At 39.2% G+C, this 17119-nt stretch overlaps 1 protein-coding gene across 1 annotated transcript in view; it reads left to right on the forward strand.

Annotated features, from left to right (window-relative positions):
* BRCA2 (BRCA2 DNA repair associated) overlaps positions 1-17119 on the forward strand; it is a 34516-nt gene that overhangs the window by 8452 nt on the left and 8945 nt on the right. Inside the window, 11 exon segments of the mRNA XM_010198382.2 lie at positions 139-1320; positions 1657-6429; positions 8205-8297; positions 9107-9176; positions 9862-10280; positions 11256-11446; positions 11947-12134; positions 12790-12960; positions 13280-13631; positions 14290-14445; positions 16476-16620. Coding sequence (XP_010196684.2) covers positions 139-1320; positions 1657-6429; positions 8205-8297; positions 9107-9176; positions 9862-10280; positions 11256-11446; positions 11947-12134; positions 12790-12960; positions 13280-13631; positions 14290-14445; positions 16476-16620 — 7740 coding nt within the window.

Consider the following 17119-nt stretch of genomic DNA (forward strand, 5'->3'; position numbering starts at 1 on the left):
CTCAGTCCTGAGTAAAGGTAATTGCCATAAAATTGAGAGCCCTATTTACTTGTAAAAACACAGTGCTATTCCTAACTTATTTCCTGAAACTTCCTTGTTTACTTCTTTTCCTCTCCCCATCTTCTTTTAACTGTTTAGAGTCGGAGATGTTAGATGGCTTATTTGCTGAGATGAATAGCTTTGAGGATACATTCGACATACCTGCTGATGGAACTCTTCTGCTGATGCCACGTGCTCTGGATGCAGTAGAGGAATGTGAAATAAGCACAGATAAAGCACAAGGAAAAGGAGAAGCTCCTTCTGAGCAGCCTGTTAGGAGAAAGATTGGCATTTCACAGGAAGGGAAAACAACTAGCTGGACTGAAAAGACTGAAAAGAGCCACTCTATTGAAATGAAAGATTCTTTGCTTCAAAACACAGATGAATACATGTGGGATGATAAAGATGACTGTCTAATGGAACATGAAAAGGAATTGGAGTCACTTAAGATCGCAGAAGATGTGCAAGATTGTAGAACACACAAGTCATCTGAGCCTGTGAAAGAAGACGTGCCATCTCCATCAAGCCAGTGGTCTCAACTGAACTTGTCTGATCTTGATGTAACTCACTTGGAAATGCCTATATGTAGCTCTCCACCCTCTGACTTACATAGAGAGAAAAATTTTGAAGAGAAGTCAGTAATAAGAACCAAGGATGATGCTGTGGAAACATCTGTACTGAACACTTCATGTGTGATAAAAGCACAAAAACTGTTACATGTCAATTTGTCAGAGAAGTGCTATGAAGTGAAAAAACCTGAAAACAACCCAACGTTGGGAATAGCTCCAGTAAAATCTGTGTCTCTGAGTGTTCAAGATCCAAAGTTACTAAAAGGATGTACAGCTGAGAAGGTTTCCAAAATGAGCTTCTTAAACTGTAATTCTGTTTTAATTGAAAGTACCAACGTCACAAAGTATTCTCTAGTCTACAATGGCAGCTTTTCCAAGCATTTGAAAGCAGCTTCTAAATCTGTTGTAACTGATGTTCTGTCTCACCCACTTGTAGGTAGTGCTACATCTCCAGACAATTGCAATGACCTACATTTAACAAGTAGTGAAAATACTCTTGCAAAGTCTGACTTTAAAAGCCTGAATATGTTATCCAGCTTGAGAAAGAGATCCAAGAGATTTGTTTATACAATAAATAATACTTTACTGTACCAAGAAGAAAAAATACAGGAAGAAGTAACCTCTGAATTGCCTGTTTTTCCTGGATTACCGCATTCGGCATCCAATTCGTGTGGATTTAAAGGTTGTCACGTGGCCAGTGTTGGTGAACAAGGTAGTGTATAACTAAGCTTTTAATACTTTCTGAAATATTCAGTACTTATCTATTAAGAACTCTTTCTGTAAGTGTTTCAGATGAAATTGTGTAAAATCCTGCGTTTGTGATAAAGTGGCTCTGCAACTGCATAGTCTGGGATCGAGGTACCTAATTGGTCTGTTATAATAATAGTGAGAGAATAGCATTATTTTCTGGGATAGAAACTTCCACCTTGAACCTCATGTAGAGGTGATCTTATGGGCCAAAATTTTATTCAAATCCAAATCTGCATTTGTTTGCATAAATGAGAACTAATTCATTAACACTTTTTCCCTGCAATGTGTTCTTTTGTAGACTGCTTACTGTTTGAGAGAGAGCATTTGCAATCAAATGTCAAGGAAAACAATTTCAGCTCTTGTACTTTAGAAATTGATATCATGGATAATTCATCATCAACAATTGACAGGCTCAAGCAACAAGACTTGGGAGACTTGGGGAAAAATGCAAGAGAGGACCAACCTGCTACATCATTACCATGCTTAGAAGTATTTAATACACAGAAAGAAGATACAAGAGATGCCTTAATTAGTGAAAAAATTTCGACTATAAAACGTAAAGTTCTAGCTTCAGCCTACCTAATGTCAAGAAAGCATTCCAGGTTCCTCCCTAAAGGCAATTGCTTAGAGAAAGGTGAGGAAGACAAGTCTTCAAGTGCTCATGTGAATGCTGGAGTTACTGTACCTCTGAGCCTTAAAGAGCAACTTGCATGGCATTCTCCTGGGCATAACGAACGCTTGGTCAAGACACGCCGTGACTCTATGCCTGTGACCAACAGCCGTTTCAATAGTGCTGTGACTCAGATGAACTTTGGTATAGATGGAGTCAGGAATGATTGCTGCAATAAAATACTAGCTGATGAAAGGCATGCTGCAGATCAGTGGTCAGTTGATTGTAGAGAAGTACTTGAATCTTTGGGAATAAACTGCTTGGAAAATGCTAGAACTGGGTTAAAACAAGGGGAGCAAACAGATGCTGCTGCCTTTTCAGAAGCTGTAGCCGACAGTCAAAAGCCAAAGTCAGCTGAAAACAAAGCAAGCACTCAAACAGCTGCTTGCAATGATGTAGCAGTAGAGATTGCTACAGAATTGTTAGACTGTGGAGATGACAGTTTAAATGAAGTAATTTCTGAGGAAGAAAAACAAGTAGCACCTACACATTCCAGCACAAAGTCAAAGGAGAATTTAAAGTGTAAAGAGAAATCATCGGGAAATATTAACACTCATAGTTTGAATCTGGGCTTTGGAGGCTTCCAGACTGCTTCCAATAAGCAGATTAAATTATCTGAAGTCAGTTTAGCAAAAGGCAGGATGCTGTTCAAAGATATTGAAAATGAATGCTTTGAAGCGTCTTCCATGGAAAGAATCAGAAACTTTTCAAATCAAGTTAAAAGGGAGAACATGCTTTTCTCAGAGTCAGAAAGCAAGTTGGGCCGTAATTTATCTGATTCTTCAGATTCACAGGCAAGTTTTCTTGATCCTGGGCATACACAGTTTATTCCACGTACAGTTGGCTTGTGTAAAAGCTTTCCTAGGAGTCAACAAGCTTTGCAAGAAATAAGTCAAACCTTGACAGCAAGCCAAGAAGCTGAAGTTGCTGAACTTTCTAGTATCCTGGAAGAAACAGGTAGTCAGTTTGAATTTACACAGTTTAGAAAGCAAAGTAATGGGATACAAAGTCATAGTTTTCAGCAGGTTGCAGCTGTAGAAACACACGGAAGACCAAATGTGGGAAGTATTCCTGAAGCAAGGGAAGGTGCTGATTTTTGTAGCATTTTTAAATCTGAAAAGCAAGTAAAAGAGGACGAGTATTGTACTAAGCAAGAAGGCAGAAATGAAGACTCTAAAGTGGTGGAATCTGAAAAAGAAAGCACAGTGGTTTTCCATAAAAGTGACAGAAAGGTGACTTTTACTAACTTAGACCAAAATGAAAGTAGAGTATCTGATGGGAGCTTGCCAGTAGCTGAACATGACAGCGTTTCCAGTTTTGTAGGCTTTACTTCAGCTGGAGGTAAAAAAATAACTATTTCTAAGGAGGCTTTGAGGAGGTCTGCAGAGCTCTTCAGGGATTTAGATGATGATAACTGTTTGTTTGAATCTTCTGAAACTAATACCAGGTATTGCAATTCAAATCGACACATGCCATCTAACTGTAATTTCCTCAGATGCCTGACAAAAGAAAACAAAGGAAAAAAGGTTTATGTTTCAGATTTCAAAAGGGTAGATGCCATTTCCAACACCAGTGCCATTTCTCACCATGCACAGGAGAAAAATGAGGAAAATATTAGCATACCGTGTAAGGAAAATAAGGAAAATCAGAAGAAAAGATCAATGAATGACAGTGAAAATGTTAATTCCACTAGTACTAAAACTACTATCAACAGTCTGTCATCCAGTAAAAACCAAAACCCTAACACTTCCCCACAGCTTCTCAATCAAGGAGATTGCCACGTTGAAGACAGTTTGCAAGAAGACTCATTAGATGTAACGTGTCTAGGAGATGCTACTATAACTGCAGAAGAACAACGTGGTTTAAGCATGTCAGATGTAATGGAAAACCTGTCTTATGATCTGAGAGAAGATGGAAAGGAAAATGAATGCTTGTCACAAATATTTCCAACTCCAGCTGGTGGTGAGATAGCCATTTCTGATGCAACTTTGGGTGCTTCTCTACACCTGCTTAATGCACAGTGTGGAGAAAGAGATACAAATGCTTTGGAGAACACTGATAAACAAAAGACAAGTACTAAGAATATGGAAGGAGAAGACACCACCCATGAGAAGATCCTGTTGGTGAACGAAAACAGAATGAAAATTGGTTCTTATTGTGAAATGCCTTTAGAGGAAGAGGTAGATGTTGAAAAAAATGAAATTAAGGCAAATTATCTGACTGGTTTTCAAACTGCTAGTGGCAAGAAAATAACAATTGCTGAGGGATTTTTGGCTAAAGCTGAGCAATTTTTTGCAGAAAATGATGATATAGGAAAGAAACATAATGACGATTTTGAGATCCCCTTAAAGAATAGGAAACATGGTAGAAACTGTGTCAAAGACTGTGATTTATGTATTGAAAGCATTGCTCAATTTGATCCAGAAAAACTGAACAAAAATCTTGTCCTCAAAGAACCTGGAGATCAATTTCAGCGGGCAGTAGAGAGTGATCCCATGAAACACACTGTGGTTCTTGATACCGTTAAGGTAGATAAACTTGTTAATCTAGGAGAGGATTGTGAAAGTAGTTCAGTAACTTCATATGCACGTAAAAAAGCTGGTGTCAGACCTGGAAAGTCGGAATTGGAATCCCTTCCTGGGCAGGCAAATGATCCTTTAAGTAAAAGCTCTTTGTCAAAAGATGGAAAGCTGTTTGCAGGGAGAGAGACAGAATACTGGGAAGAAAAGAGAGATGATTTAGAAAACGTGCGTGATTTTCCCATGCCCTCTGCTACATCTCTCCATTTAATGAAAGTATCGAATATCCTTGAAGAGAATTCTGTGCCTGGAGATACAGAGAATACTTTATTTGTTGATGATAGTAACAATAAATCTGATCAATCTCTCCTCTTAAATTCAAAAAGTAGCTCTTCTCATTTGAACTGTGACAGTAAGGAATTTGACTTAGAACGTTTAAATGAAGCTTGGGCTAATGAGAACTGCTTCACAGACTCCATAGTTAATGCTTGCCAAAACCAGTCAGTGCTCAGTCTTCCCGAAGATGAAACTCATTTAACCAGCTCAAAAGCAGCACCGCTTAATGTTCAAATTGGAAAGGATGATATAAAGAAAAATGTGTTTAGTACAGCAAAAGGTAAAGCAGTTTCTGTTTCAGAAAGTGCGTTAGAAAAGGTCAGACAAAAGTTTCAAGAAGACTGCAGAGAATCTGTAGACTATGAAATTGAGACATACTCAAGAATTAATCAAACAGAAACTGCTGGAAATTCATCTTCCATCATTCATGCTGAATGTCCTAATTCCACCAAGTTTTCAAGTGCTATAAGAAGTGAAGAGATTAATTCAGCCACATCCCATTTTATTAAAGTTAACGCCGGTGCTGGTGAAAATGGTCACCAAGATACATTTGCAAATGCAAAGTCTGTTCCAAATCCTCCAGGGCGATGCTTTGAACAGAATATTAAGCCTTTAGTGCACTTGCCTGTTCTGGATAAGCAGATAAAACAGTCAGATTCTTCTATAAGCAATCTTGGATTTTTTAGTACAGCAAGTGGTAAGCCTGTGCAACTGTCAGAGGAGTCACTCAGGAAAGCAAGACAGCTCTTTTCTGAAGTGGAAGGTAATAATTCATCACAGGTACAAGATGCACTCTTTGTTGAGAAAGATATGGAAAAGCCTGAAATGCACAATGAAGTGATTCCTAGGAAAATGCAGATAGCATTACCAAAAGAGGAAAAAAGTGCCAGCAGTGAATTGATTTTACATCCTGCTTTTGGCTTCAGCACTGCAAGTGGAAAGCAGGTAACAGTCTCTAAAAATGCCTATCAAAAAGCAAAAGCACTTTTAAAAGAATCTGATGACTTCTTGAGCAGTGGGCTTTGCATCACAGATCAGCTTAGTTCGTTTGAAGAGAGTGGTCAACATGTAAAATCTTCAACTGATAAAGTGATCTCAGAATCCCAAATTGAGAAAAGTTACAGTGAGGACTTTGACTTAAGCATCTGTTCAGAGGAAATGAAGCTTTTTCCAAGCGCTCACCGTGTCAAAATGTCTGAGTATTTGCCACATAGTAAGGAAAATGAGCAGTTATTTAAAAATAGCTTTCAGCAAGAGGAGACTGGATCTTTAGGGAAAGGGCAGCTGACTCTGGGGATGAAAACAGCATCTGAAGCAATTTCATGCAGTGCTACTGCTAGAACAGAAATTAATATTGATCTTCTGCAAACTCCAAAAAATTACTTGGAAGTGGAGGCTATAGAAAGTGCGAGAGCTTTTATGGAAGATGATCTTTCAGAATCTGGAGCACAAATTAACACTGCACAGTCCTTCAGTGACAGACTGGGAAGAAACTTCCAAAATAAGACCTTGGGGAAGAGGCAGTCTGAAGAGGAAAAGTCACTCGGTAGGTCTTTGTCTTATATATGTTCAGCTCTGTATTTCTGTAGTGGGTTGTTAGGTGTTCTTTTTAGGGGTTTTTTTTTGCATGTCACATTAACTTTTAGGTCATAGAGAAGTTGTTCTTTCTGTAAGTGTGAATGCCAAAAATTTTTTTATGCTGTGGGCAATAGTTCATCGGTTCTTTCCAGCCTCAAATGCATGGTACAAGCTAAACTTGTGATACCTGGTTTTGAAGGTGTGTAGGTTTTTCTGTTTTATCATTAGGTTACAGCAGAAAGCTGCTGCTCCTTTCCTCTCTCTATGGAGGCTTTTTTTCCCCCCTCCACACAAATCTATTGAAAAATTCATTGGAAACTGAATAGAAATATTTCCCTTTTTGTGCCTTGTAGGTGAGGGCAAAGTTTCATTTGTATTGAAATTGCTAATCTGATATGAGTAATAGCTTTTGGTCTAAAAACACTGTTCCTTACCATCTAAAACTGATCTCTCTCGGGGCTGGACTGTTGGTACTTAATGCTCCCATAGTCAGTCAGACTTGCTCAGGGCCCTGGACTACCTGAAAACTAGTTCTGGAAGGGTAGATTGCAACAGAGTGTCTGCACAAGTTGCAGTTCAAAGGTTGGGCAGGCTAGAGCAGGAGAGTTTAGGTAGGCATGAAAAGGTAGATAGGGCTCTTCCAGTCCAGCTTGAAACAGCTGTGCCACAGTGAGGTGTATTAGAAGGACTGTGGTTAGCAGGTCAAGAGAGATCCTCCTCCCCCTCTGCCTTGTGAGACTACATCTGGAATATTGTGTCCAGTTCTGGGCCACTCAGTTCAAGGACAGGGAGCTGCTGGAGAGAGTTCAGTGCAGGGCCACAAAGATGATGGAGTAGAGTGTTTCCCTTGTGGTTAGAGGCTGAGGGAGCTGGGGCTCTTCAGCTTGGAGGAGACTGAGGGGTGACCTCGTTATGTTTACAAATATGTAAAGGGCAAATGTCAGGAGGATGGAACCAGGCTGTTCTCAATGATGTCCAACGATAGGACAAGGGTCAATGGGTACAAAACTGGAACACAAGAGGTTCCAAAGAAATATAAGGAAGACTTTCTTCAGTGTGAGGGTGAGGGAGCACTGGAACAGGCTGCCCAGATGGGTTGTGGAGTCTCCTTCTCTGGAGACATTCAAAACCCACCTGGACAAGTTCCTATGTGACCTATTCTAGGTGGCCCTCCTCTGGCAGGGCGGTTGGACTGGATGATCTTTCAAGGTCCCTTCCAACCCTTAAGATTCTGTGATTCTGTGAACCATATCCTTAGTTACAGCTTCTGTAAAAGGTCTGTTGCACACTTCCTTAGAATCCTGTAGGGTCACTTTGATTACTGAAAGTACAAAAAGCAGCAGGTGAGCTGGGCTGCTGAGGTGTGCTGTGGCGCGCTTCCTGAAGCAGACTGTGCTGAGTAGGTTTGGTAACTTAAGACTCACAAAACTGGATTTGAACAGAACAGACTTAATGACCACAAAAGATGCTGCAGCAAACTTCAATATACAAAGTGTTGAAATCATTCTTGATAAGCCAATATACAGTCCTCCTATAGAGAAGGACCTTTTGCAAATCAGAGTGAAATAGCTCTTTGTTCGAAAAGGCTGTTTCGTACTCACGTGCGATCCGAAAACTTGCTGCTTCTGCTTGCTCTGACTTTTTGAATGCTTTATTTAGAAATTATAATCGAGTTATATAGTATTGGTAAGAAACTGAAATTTAAAGGAACATGACTTTTAAAGATCTGTGTCTTTATCCTAGGAGAACCTCCGATTAAAAGACGTCTGCTGCTTGAATTTAACAGAACAAATAATCCTTCCAGATCTTTGAAAGCTTCGAAAAGCACCCCTGATGGTAATTTTACTCTTCTCATGTTCTAAGCAGTGATCTGAAGTCAGTTGTTAGATTTAGAATTCTTCAATTTCCAGTAAACTAGCACATAATAATATTGCTTAACTGCCTCTTTTATCGATACCATCATGGAACTTCAGGGATGCTGCTATGGTGATCACATCATTAATGGTATGCCTAATTGTGTAGAATCTAAATATATTGTCATAAACTACTTCTATGAAAAGTCAGATTCAGTTTCCAGCTTGGTAGGAATTTATCCAGTTTCTCACACTCCTAAATTTCACAAATTCTTGTCTAAGTAGGAAGAATTTATTTACTTGATCTGTAATCTCTCCATTTAAAACTCTATTTACAGGAATGAGAAGGCACTGGTAATTTCATCATACAGCAATTTGTGAAGAATATATTTACTGACATGTGTCTACTTTACAGATGCTCTTAATAATTTGAGTCAGTAATATGGAGACTTATGAAAGTGAAATGAAGATTTTAAAGTTTGAGTTAATGCTTTATGTGAAGCTAGTTATTGATTAGGATAAACACATCTTGCAGGATGATAAATAGGAACTTTTGAGAGTGCAGCATCATGGTCACTTATCCTTTAAATCTGTCTGCAACTAGTGTGAAGATGTTTTATACAAAGATTTTCTTCAGCAGGGGGTGGAGAACAAAGCTATTTCAATTCACCCTGGAAATTTTTCTGTATGTTTATAACATTAATATGGGAAAAAACCCAAACATGCTGTAAATATCCATGCAATGTATAATTTAGAAATAGAAAAAACTTTTTTTTTCTAATTATCTTACAGGCATTTTCAAGGACAGAAGAAAATTCATGTACCATGTTCCTTTAAAACCCATAACTTGTCAACCTTTTGGGTGAGAAATTTGTAATACATTTTACAGGAGGTTGGGGCATCCCTTTTTTCTGTTGTAACTAGCAACAGGTCAAGGGCTAATGGGATGAAGCTGGAACACAAAAAGTTCCATTTAAACATAAGAAAAAAACTATTTCACTGTGAGGGTGAGGGAGCCCTGGCACAGGCTGCCCAGAGGGGTTGTGGAGGCTCCTTCCTTGGAGGTCTTCAAGACCTGTCTGGACAGGTTCCTGTGTGACCTGATCTAGGTGAACCTGCTTCTGCAGGGGTGTTGGACTAGATGATTTCTAAAGGTCCCTTCCAACCCGTACCATTCTAGGATTTTACAGTCTCCTAAGGCAATTTTTAAAAACCCCCCAAGCCCTTGTAACTTTTAAAAAATATATGATCATTAATTGCTACTTCAAAATAAACATTAAATTGCCACACAACACACATCACTGCAGCAAACCAGTGAGAAAATGTACATTTGTACCCTTTGTGTTTGTACAAATTGTACAGTTGTGTTTCTCTTTTCTTTATGTATATAAATGAAGTATTCAATTTTAAAATGCCACACTGATGTTTTGTCTCTTTATTGATGTGATGTTGACTGTTGCAGTACTAAATGAAGAATATAAAAATCCTGAGGAAGATTTTTGCTGAGAAGCTAAAACTTGTATATTTCAATGTTTTCATCTCTGTAGGGCTACTAAAGAACGCCAGGAAGTCAAGAATCCCACCCTTACTCTACCAGATCAAGACTTCAAAGGATTCAAATCTAAACCTGCTATTTTTCAGCACTGTGCACTACGGCAGGCTTCAAATGGTACTGCAGGGGTTTCTACTCCCTGTAAGGCCTCAGCAAATGAGAGTGAAGAAGCAAGAAGTTTGTACAGATCTGGCACAACTGCTAAAACTTTTATTCCACCCTTCAAAACCACGCTGACACTTTCTACAGGTGAACAAGGCAGCAGCAAAAGATGTGACTCGCTGATCAGCAAAAATATGACTGAAGAGATGGAAGTAAATCGAATCACAACTGAACAAAATTCTGCTGAACCACAGGATCACCAGTCTTGCATCCAGCACGCAGCAGACACTGACCTAGAAAACAACAGTTCGGGTATTTTCATATTTTAATCACTTAACTATTGTGAATACTGTCAGAATTGAATCTGTAAAGAATTCTGCCAGTCCTTTTTTAAATACAAAGAAGCTTATTTTTAAGACTTTTTTTTTTTTACAGGAAAGTCGGGAAATAATTACTTTTCTACTATTTTATATTGCACTCCTAATAAAACATATGCAATTCCAAAGGTAATTAAGAACACCAAAAAATTGTTTTCACGCAGTGCTCCACAAACCAGATGGCCAATGTTTCATTTGATATTTGGTTTTATGTACCTCCCAAAATATTCTAGGAGCCTGAAAGATTAGACTTGCTATAGTTCGTTCACTTTTACAGAAGCTTGATTTCATTCTGTTTTCTGATTAAAATCTAAGCTTAACCATATAAATGGCTCTAAATGTGTCTCCTAAACATGTTGTTTTCAAAGAGGCAGAGTTTAAATGCTCCAACTATTGACTTTATTTGTCATGTGGGCTTATGCCTTCTAAGCTCTCTTATGTTCCAGTGTTTATCATTTTTGTAACCATTACAATCACATAATCTGGATTTTTTCAGAAGGACTCCTGTGTATTTGAACAGGTGCATGAACATTTGCAGAATTAGGTCCTATATTTGCAGGTCAAATTCTCAGGATTCCAGGCTTTGTAGTCATCATCAACTAATTTCTGTTCATTTGGAATTTTCTATGAAGACAGAATTTAGTCTGAGGATTTAAATTTAGGTCAGGGACTCAGATATTAATATTAATTTATAGTTCATTTCATATAAATACTACTCCAATTCCTTCAGTAAATGCTGCTTTTTAAATGCATTAAACTTTTAATATTTAGACTGTTGCAGTTTCTAAAAATCTGCAGAGTGGTTTAGAGAATGTGCTTCTCTGAATCTGCTTTATAGTTTGTCTGTGTATCTGAAATCTATAAATACTGTAAACAAGCGTTTATGATTTGGGGTTTTATTTCTTTGCAGCTACAGTCAAGATGGTGACAAATCTCCGCTGTGCCAGAGATCTGCAGGAAATGAGAATTAGAAAGAAATACAGGCAAAATATTGGCTCCCAGCCAGGCAGTCTTTATGTCATTAAAACATCTGCAAGAAATAGAATCTCTCTGAAAACTGCAGTGGAAGAGACGTCTCCTAAATTTTATTCTACCGAAGAGGTACATTGGTGTCTTTTTACTGTGTGTCTTTCCCAACTCAGTAGCTTTTGAACAGATACATTCTTTGGTTTTGCGATAAGTATGTACAGTATCTGTTATACCAGTTGCTACAGTGTTTAAGTAGCTTTGCATATCCACAGTTTCCAAGACTACTCTAAATAATAAGAGTCCTAAATGTCTCTGTGTTATAATCAGACAAAACTGACTTTTAACCCATATGAAGAGATGTTTAAAGATAACAAGCTTTTGGTACGGTGAAGGTACAAAACACTGAATTTTTTAAACTCTCTTAAAGCACCCTGTGATGCTGTTCTGCTAAAATAATTACTGGGAATTCCTCCATTCTTGGTTTACATATGAAATGACAAGGTCAGAGAAAAGCTGTCTCAACTTCAAGGAAGTGTTTTATCTGAATTTTTAACGTTAGATATAAAAGCTCCTAGCTGAATTCTTACTATATTGACATTATTTTGACTTTCGTCTGTTGGTTTTTTTTGCAGCTTTACACATATGGTGTGTCAAAACATTGCATACAAGTTAACAGCACAAATGCAGAATCTTTCCAGTTTCTCGTGAAAGACTTTTTCAGTAAGGAATATTTATTAGCAGGAAATGGGATGCAAATTGCTGATGGAGGATGGCTAATACCTACAGATGAGGGAAAAGCTGGAAAAAAGGAGTTCTACAGGTACTGTTACATACAGACTTGAGACAAGTATCTTGTTTAGTTTTCCAACCCGATTTATGCAGATCTCAGTGGTACAGCACAGACTCAGCACAGACTGAAAGTCCATTTGAGCAGTCTCTCAATGAAGAAAAGTTCTTCAGTAGCAACTGAAAGCTCTTGAAATGTGTTGTCCATAGGCATGCTTAGAAAAAAAGGAAATAAAACCAAAACACTCAATGCACAACTCTATAAACTATGAGGTATGAGGGGATGGATTGTAATGAGCTCAAGCAAGCAGGAGAAATTGTAGGCCTGAAAGGGGATAGAGTACACCTCAGTCCCTCTCTACTGTGTAACTGCATGTCCCTGCAGCCACAGTCCCCATTTCAAGGATGCATGCCATGCACCCGTGCACGTGCATGCAGCCAAAGTGGAGGAGACTTTGGTATCCAGACAACCACCAGAGCAGGTTATGGAGCGTGACCTTCCTGTCTTCACTGGAATAAGTATTCCTTTGTTAATGTTGCCTGTGTACATATGCTGAATACAGTGCTAGGGAAAATTAGGCAAGTGAGACCTTACAGAATCACAGAATCCTTATGATTGGAAAAGACCTTTGAGATTATCAAATCCTTACAGTGGATTTCAGGTTAATTTCTTAACTATTTCTCTGCAGAGCCCTCTGTGACACTCCTGGTGTGGATCCCAAGCTAATATCAGAAGCCTGGGTTTACAATCACTATAGGTGGATTGTATGGAAATTGGCAGCCATGGAAGTGTCTTTTCCACGTGAATTTGCTAACAGATGTTTGACACCAGAAACAGTGCTATTACAGTTGAAATATAGGTACGTGTACAGCAGTGTATGTGGAGTTGCAGTTTGTGGTACTGTGTGATTTCTAGTTCAAAATAAGCACCTCTACCTCGCATTTACTCTTTGTTGGGATACTTGTTAAACTTGATCAGTATTAGAAATCAGTATTAATATCAGTATTAGAAATGTAGTGCATGTTACCTGTACAAATGTAGATAATGTTTGTTTTGCAACAGCAGTACTTAATCCTGTAGATTGATAAAGCAGTATCTTGCTACAGTTGTTTTAAAGGAAAAGAACAAGGTGATGGATTTTGTTTGCTTTAACAAAGCATCATGAATTCTTTTTGTAGGTATGATTTGGAAGTTGATAAAAGTAAACGGTCAGCAATCAAAAAAATAACAGAAAGAGACGATGCAGCAGGTAAAACACTTGTACTGTGTGTTTCTAAAATCATATCGCTAAACACCGTTGTATCTCCTAGCAGTAGCAATAAGAATGTGGAAAGTAAAAAAGCAGCAGCGATAATTGAAGTTACTGATGGCTGGTATGGGATTAGAGCTCTTCTGGATCCACCTCTCAAAGCTTTCTTGCATAGAAGAAGGCTGACTGTTGGTCAGAAGATCATAGTGCACGGAGCAGAACTTGTTGGCTCTCAGAACGGATGTACGCCACTGGAAGCCCCAGATTCTCTTATGTTAAAGGTAAAAGAAAGTATTAGTTCAGCTTGATTGGATACGAGCAAGAGATGTGAGAGCTGCTGTTGAGTTGAGCCACGTTAGTAAACAGAAAAAGTTCTGTCAGGGCTTTATAAACTGACACAGTTTTGTCATAGTTTAATAACCGGGTTTGTAAGACATGGTACATGGTCGCTGACACTGTTCAGTAGGGTTCTAAGAGAAGCTGGAAGAACATTCTGCCAAGTTTTGCTGCTTGTTTTGACAATTCAGTCTCCTCAGTTTGATTAAGCACCAAGTTACAAAAAGCATTTATCTATCATAGAGGAAGAAGGAGGGAGAAAAAGAAACCCAGGTCATGAGAAGGGGCTTGACAGGGAAGGGTTTGGCTTGAGTGTGATTCAAGTGCAGGGTGAAGCTTCAGCTTAAAAATACTGCTCCTCTGGCATGAAGCAATGGCTTCTCTCGGAGCTGTTCATTTCCTAGAGAATTCCATCAAATTCTTAGTTCCTGTTTAAAGTCTTCAACATGAAAGGAAACCTTGAGGTTAAAATGCAACACGTTCAGGTGCCAGAGTGAGGTACCTTTAGGGAGGTCAGCGGCAAAGCAGTCTCCAGGTGCATGAGGCTGGCTGTGTGTGTGACGTGTCTGTGTCAGTTGGTGATTGACTGTGTGGCTCACGCAGGTGTCGGCGAACAGCACGCGGCGCGCGCGGTGGCACACCAGGCTGGGATTCCACCGCGACCCGCGCCCCTTCCCTCTGCCTCTGGCCTCGCTCCACCGCGAGGGGGGAGCCGTGGGCTGCGTCGATGTCCTCGTTCAGAGAACTTACCCTCTTCAGGTACCGTATCAGTGTCTTATGAGCCTTAACAAGTTCTGTGAGACCTAAATGACGTTAGTTAATTGCTGTATCATTCCTCAGATCTGACATAACAAAGAGGTAAAAAACTTAAGGTACTGCTATGTGTGAGTGGTTCTTGCAGGGTGCACATAAGGAATATTTCAGGAGCAGAGTACCTTGCTTTAAGAATGTCGAGTTGGCACTCAGTGTCTTCTGGCTGGCTTTGCTCTCAGCTTCAGAAAGCCAGAAATCATTGACACTTCAGGTCTGTAATGCAAAAAGCACAGCACTCGTTTTAATGGAGGGAAAAAAAAATACGACAGTTCCAACTCCCAAGTAGAAGTTTTTTCTGTTATCCACATCCATATCCCTTCAAAGAACTGACATTTATAACCATTAGTAAGATCACTTTTCCTCACTGCTTGCCTATATTGTGTCAGAACTGTTACTTAAAAGTACTGCTGAAAATATGATTAGGGTGTCAATTAGAATGAAGATCTTTATAACACCACTCAATATCAAGACATTTTAAATATGGTCAGATTGCACTGTAACTACTTGCTTTTATAATAATAACAACTACAAAAAGAAATAAGATTGATGTTAGTAATCAATCCTCTTAATGTGAACAGTTTAACCAGGCCAGATTTTGTTAACTTTTCTCAGAGTATGTTATGCTTTGCATGGTCCTATGGGTTCAGGGTTTTTTTTCCATTGCTTTCTTTTTAAAGTGTTGTATAACTGTTGGTCAGTGCAGAATGAATTCTGCAAAAGAAGTAACAATATTTGGTTTGGATCATTACTTTGATATTTAGATCATTACCTTAACGGAGGAAATCACAGCACTTACTATGTGAACTGCCTGATAGAACTGACGTTTATTTAGGTCCCAGAAAGGGGGCTGCAATCTGTAACCACATCACAGTAAATGGCCTCCAGGCTGGGGAGGAAAGCAGTGCTTTGGTTCTCACTTTGTCAAGAGATTGATGTGCTGATATAGACTTTTTTTTTTTAAAACACTGATACTCTTGCACAAACACACCAAAGTGATAGGAAGTGCTACCTGTGTCCTTTTACCTCAGGAGTCAAGGAGCATGGGAATCACAGCAACCCTCGAGAAAGGCGTCAAACTGAATAATGCAGGAAATACATGGCGTGTAGCTAATGAGGCAGGCAGAGCCTATTTCAACAATTCACTGCCTCATAGAGTTCAACCCTTCCTCATCCTGCTCTAACTATACTCTTTTGCTGCTTCTCTGTGCTAAACCCGGAGCTCAGCTCATCCTATTGCTTAGCTAATTTCTTTAATTACTCCTGGTTTAATGAATTAATAGTAAATACACAACAAACTACTGTTGAATGAGCAAACTGGTGTGGTCTGGTGAGCTCAAGTAGATGCTACAGGCAGTGGAAGGGCAAAGATGGGACTGTGCAGCAAAAAGGAAGGGAAGGGACCACTTTTCAGCAGCAGTGATCTTTTCGGCTCACCTGTCTCATCCAATCAGACACGCCAGTGCTGGCAGGGTTGTGGACAAGGCTGTAGTCCTACAGAACCATTTCAGGCAGAAGTTGCTTAAAAGCATCTGCAGAATGACATCATAGTTCTTTTACAGTATCTAGTCTAGCATGGGGAAACAGTGCAGTTGATGTGGAAAGGCAGATTGGGCAGAATGCAGTTCTGGGACATTTTTAAGCATTGAGTTTGGTGGTTCATATCTTAATATATCTATTGATGGCATCCAGCTGTCTTCTAAATTACATCACTGACACCTATAAGCTATGATTTCTTCAGCTCTTAAATCGTGTAGTTTTGACTACTGCTCCAACTCTTTCACTGTATCTTTAACGTGAACATTTACCAACCAGTGTGGGGGATTTTGCCTTCTATCTATTATACTGAAAGAACTTTAAGGTTTACTGCTTGTTCATTTATAAAAAGCATTTTTGCTTAACAGTGAGTATTAGAAGGAAACTAGATGAGGTTAAAATTATTTTGAAGTCCGGATTTTGTTTGAATCTTTTTGTTTTAGTGGATGGAAAAGACATCAGCTGGTTCATACGTGTTTCGTAACAGTCGAGCTGAAGAAAGGGAAGCTGCCAAGCATGCAGAGGATCAACAAAAGAAACTGGAGGCTCTGTTTGCAAAAATCCAAGCAGAATATGAAAAGCATGAAGGTAAAGCTTTCATTGTTTCAGAACATGTAATAAGAACACAAAAACTTTTCAGGTGTTTACAAAAGAGTTTAAAGAAAGTGGCCAAAACTTCTCTGGTGATGGAGAAGCAGAGATAATGTGTTGGGCAGTTTTCTTTGCTGGTGGTGGTTTTGTATTGTATTGTTTTGTTGTTTACTTCCTATGTAAATCTTCCTACGTATCTACTACAGTTATATACTTGTCTCTTTGGCTTTGCAGCTGTTTAGGAAACTCTGAGAGTGTTCAGACTACTGAGCTGATGGTGAAGTGCTATGAAATGGTAAAACTGTTGATCCCATTTTATTCAAAGACCCAGCACCAATGTTTTGCCCAGAGGTGGGCAGTGCTTAGGGTGTATCTCAGTAGACCTGAACACCAAGACTGAGTTCTGAGCATCTTTCCTCACAAACACTGTGGGACTGTGGAGGTGCTGAGGTCAGTGGAGCCACTAAATGGGACAAAGAACCCAGTGACACAGCAT

Source organism: Colius striatus, chromosome 1 (assembly GCF_028858725.1).
Source record: "Colius striatus isolate bColStr4 chromosome 1, bColStr4.1.hap1, whole genome shotgun sequence".
NCBI lineage: Eukaryota > Metazoa > Chordata > Aves > Coliiformes > Coliidae > Colius > Colius striatus.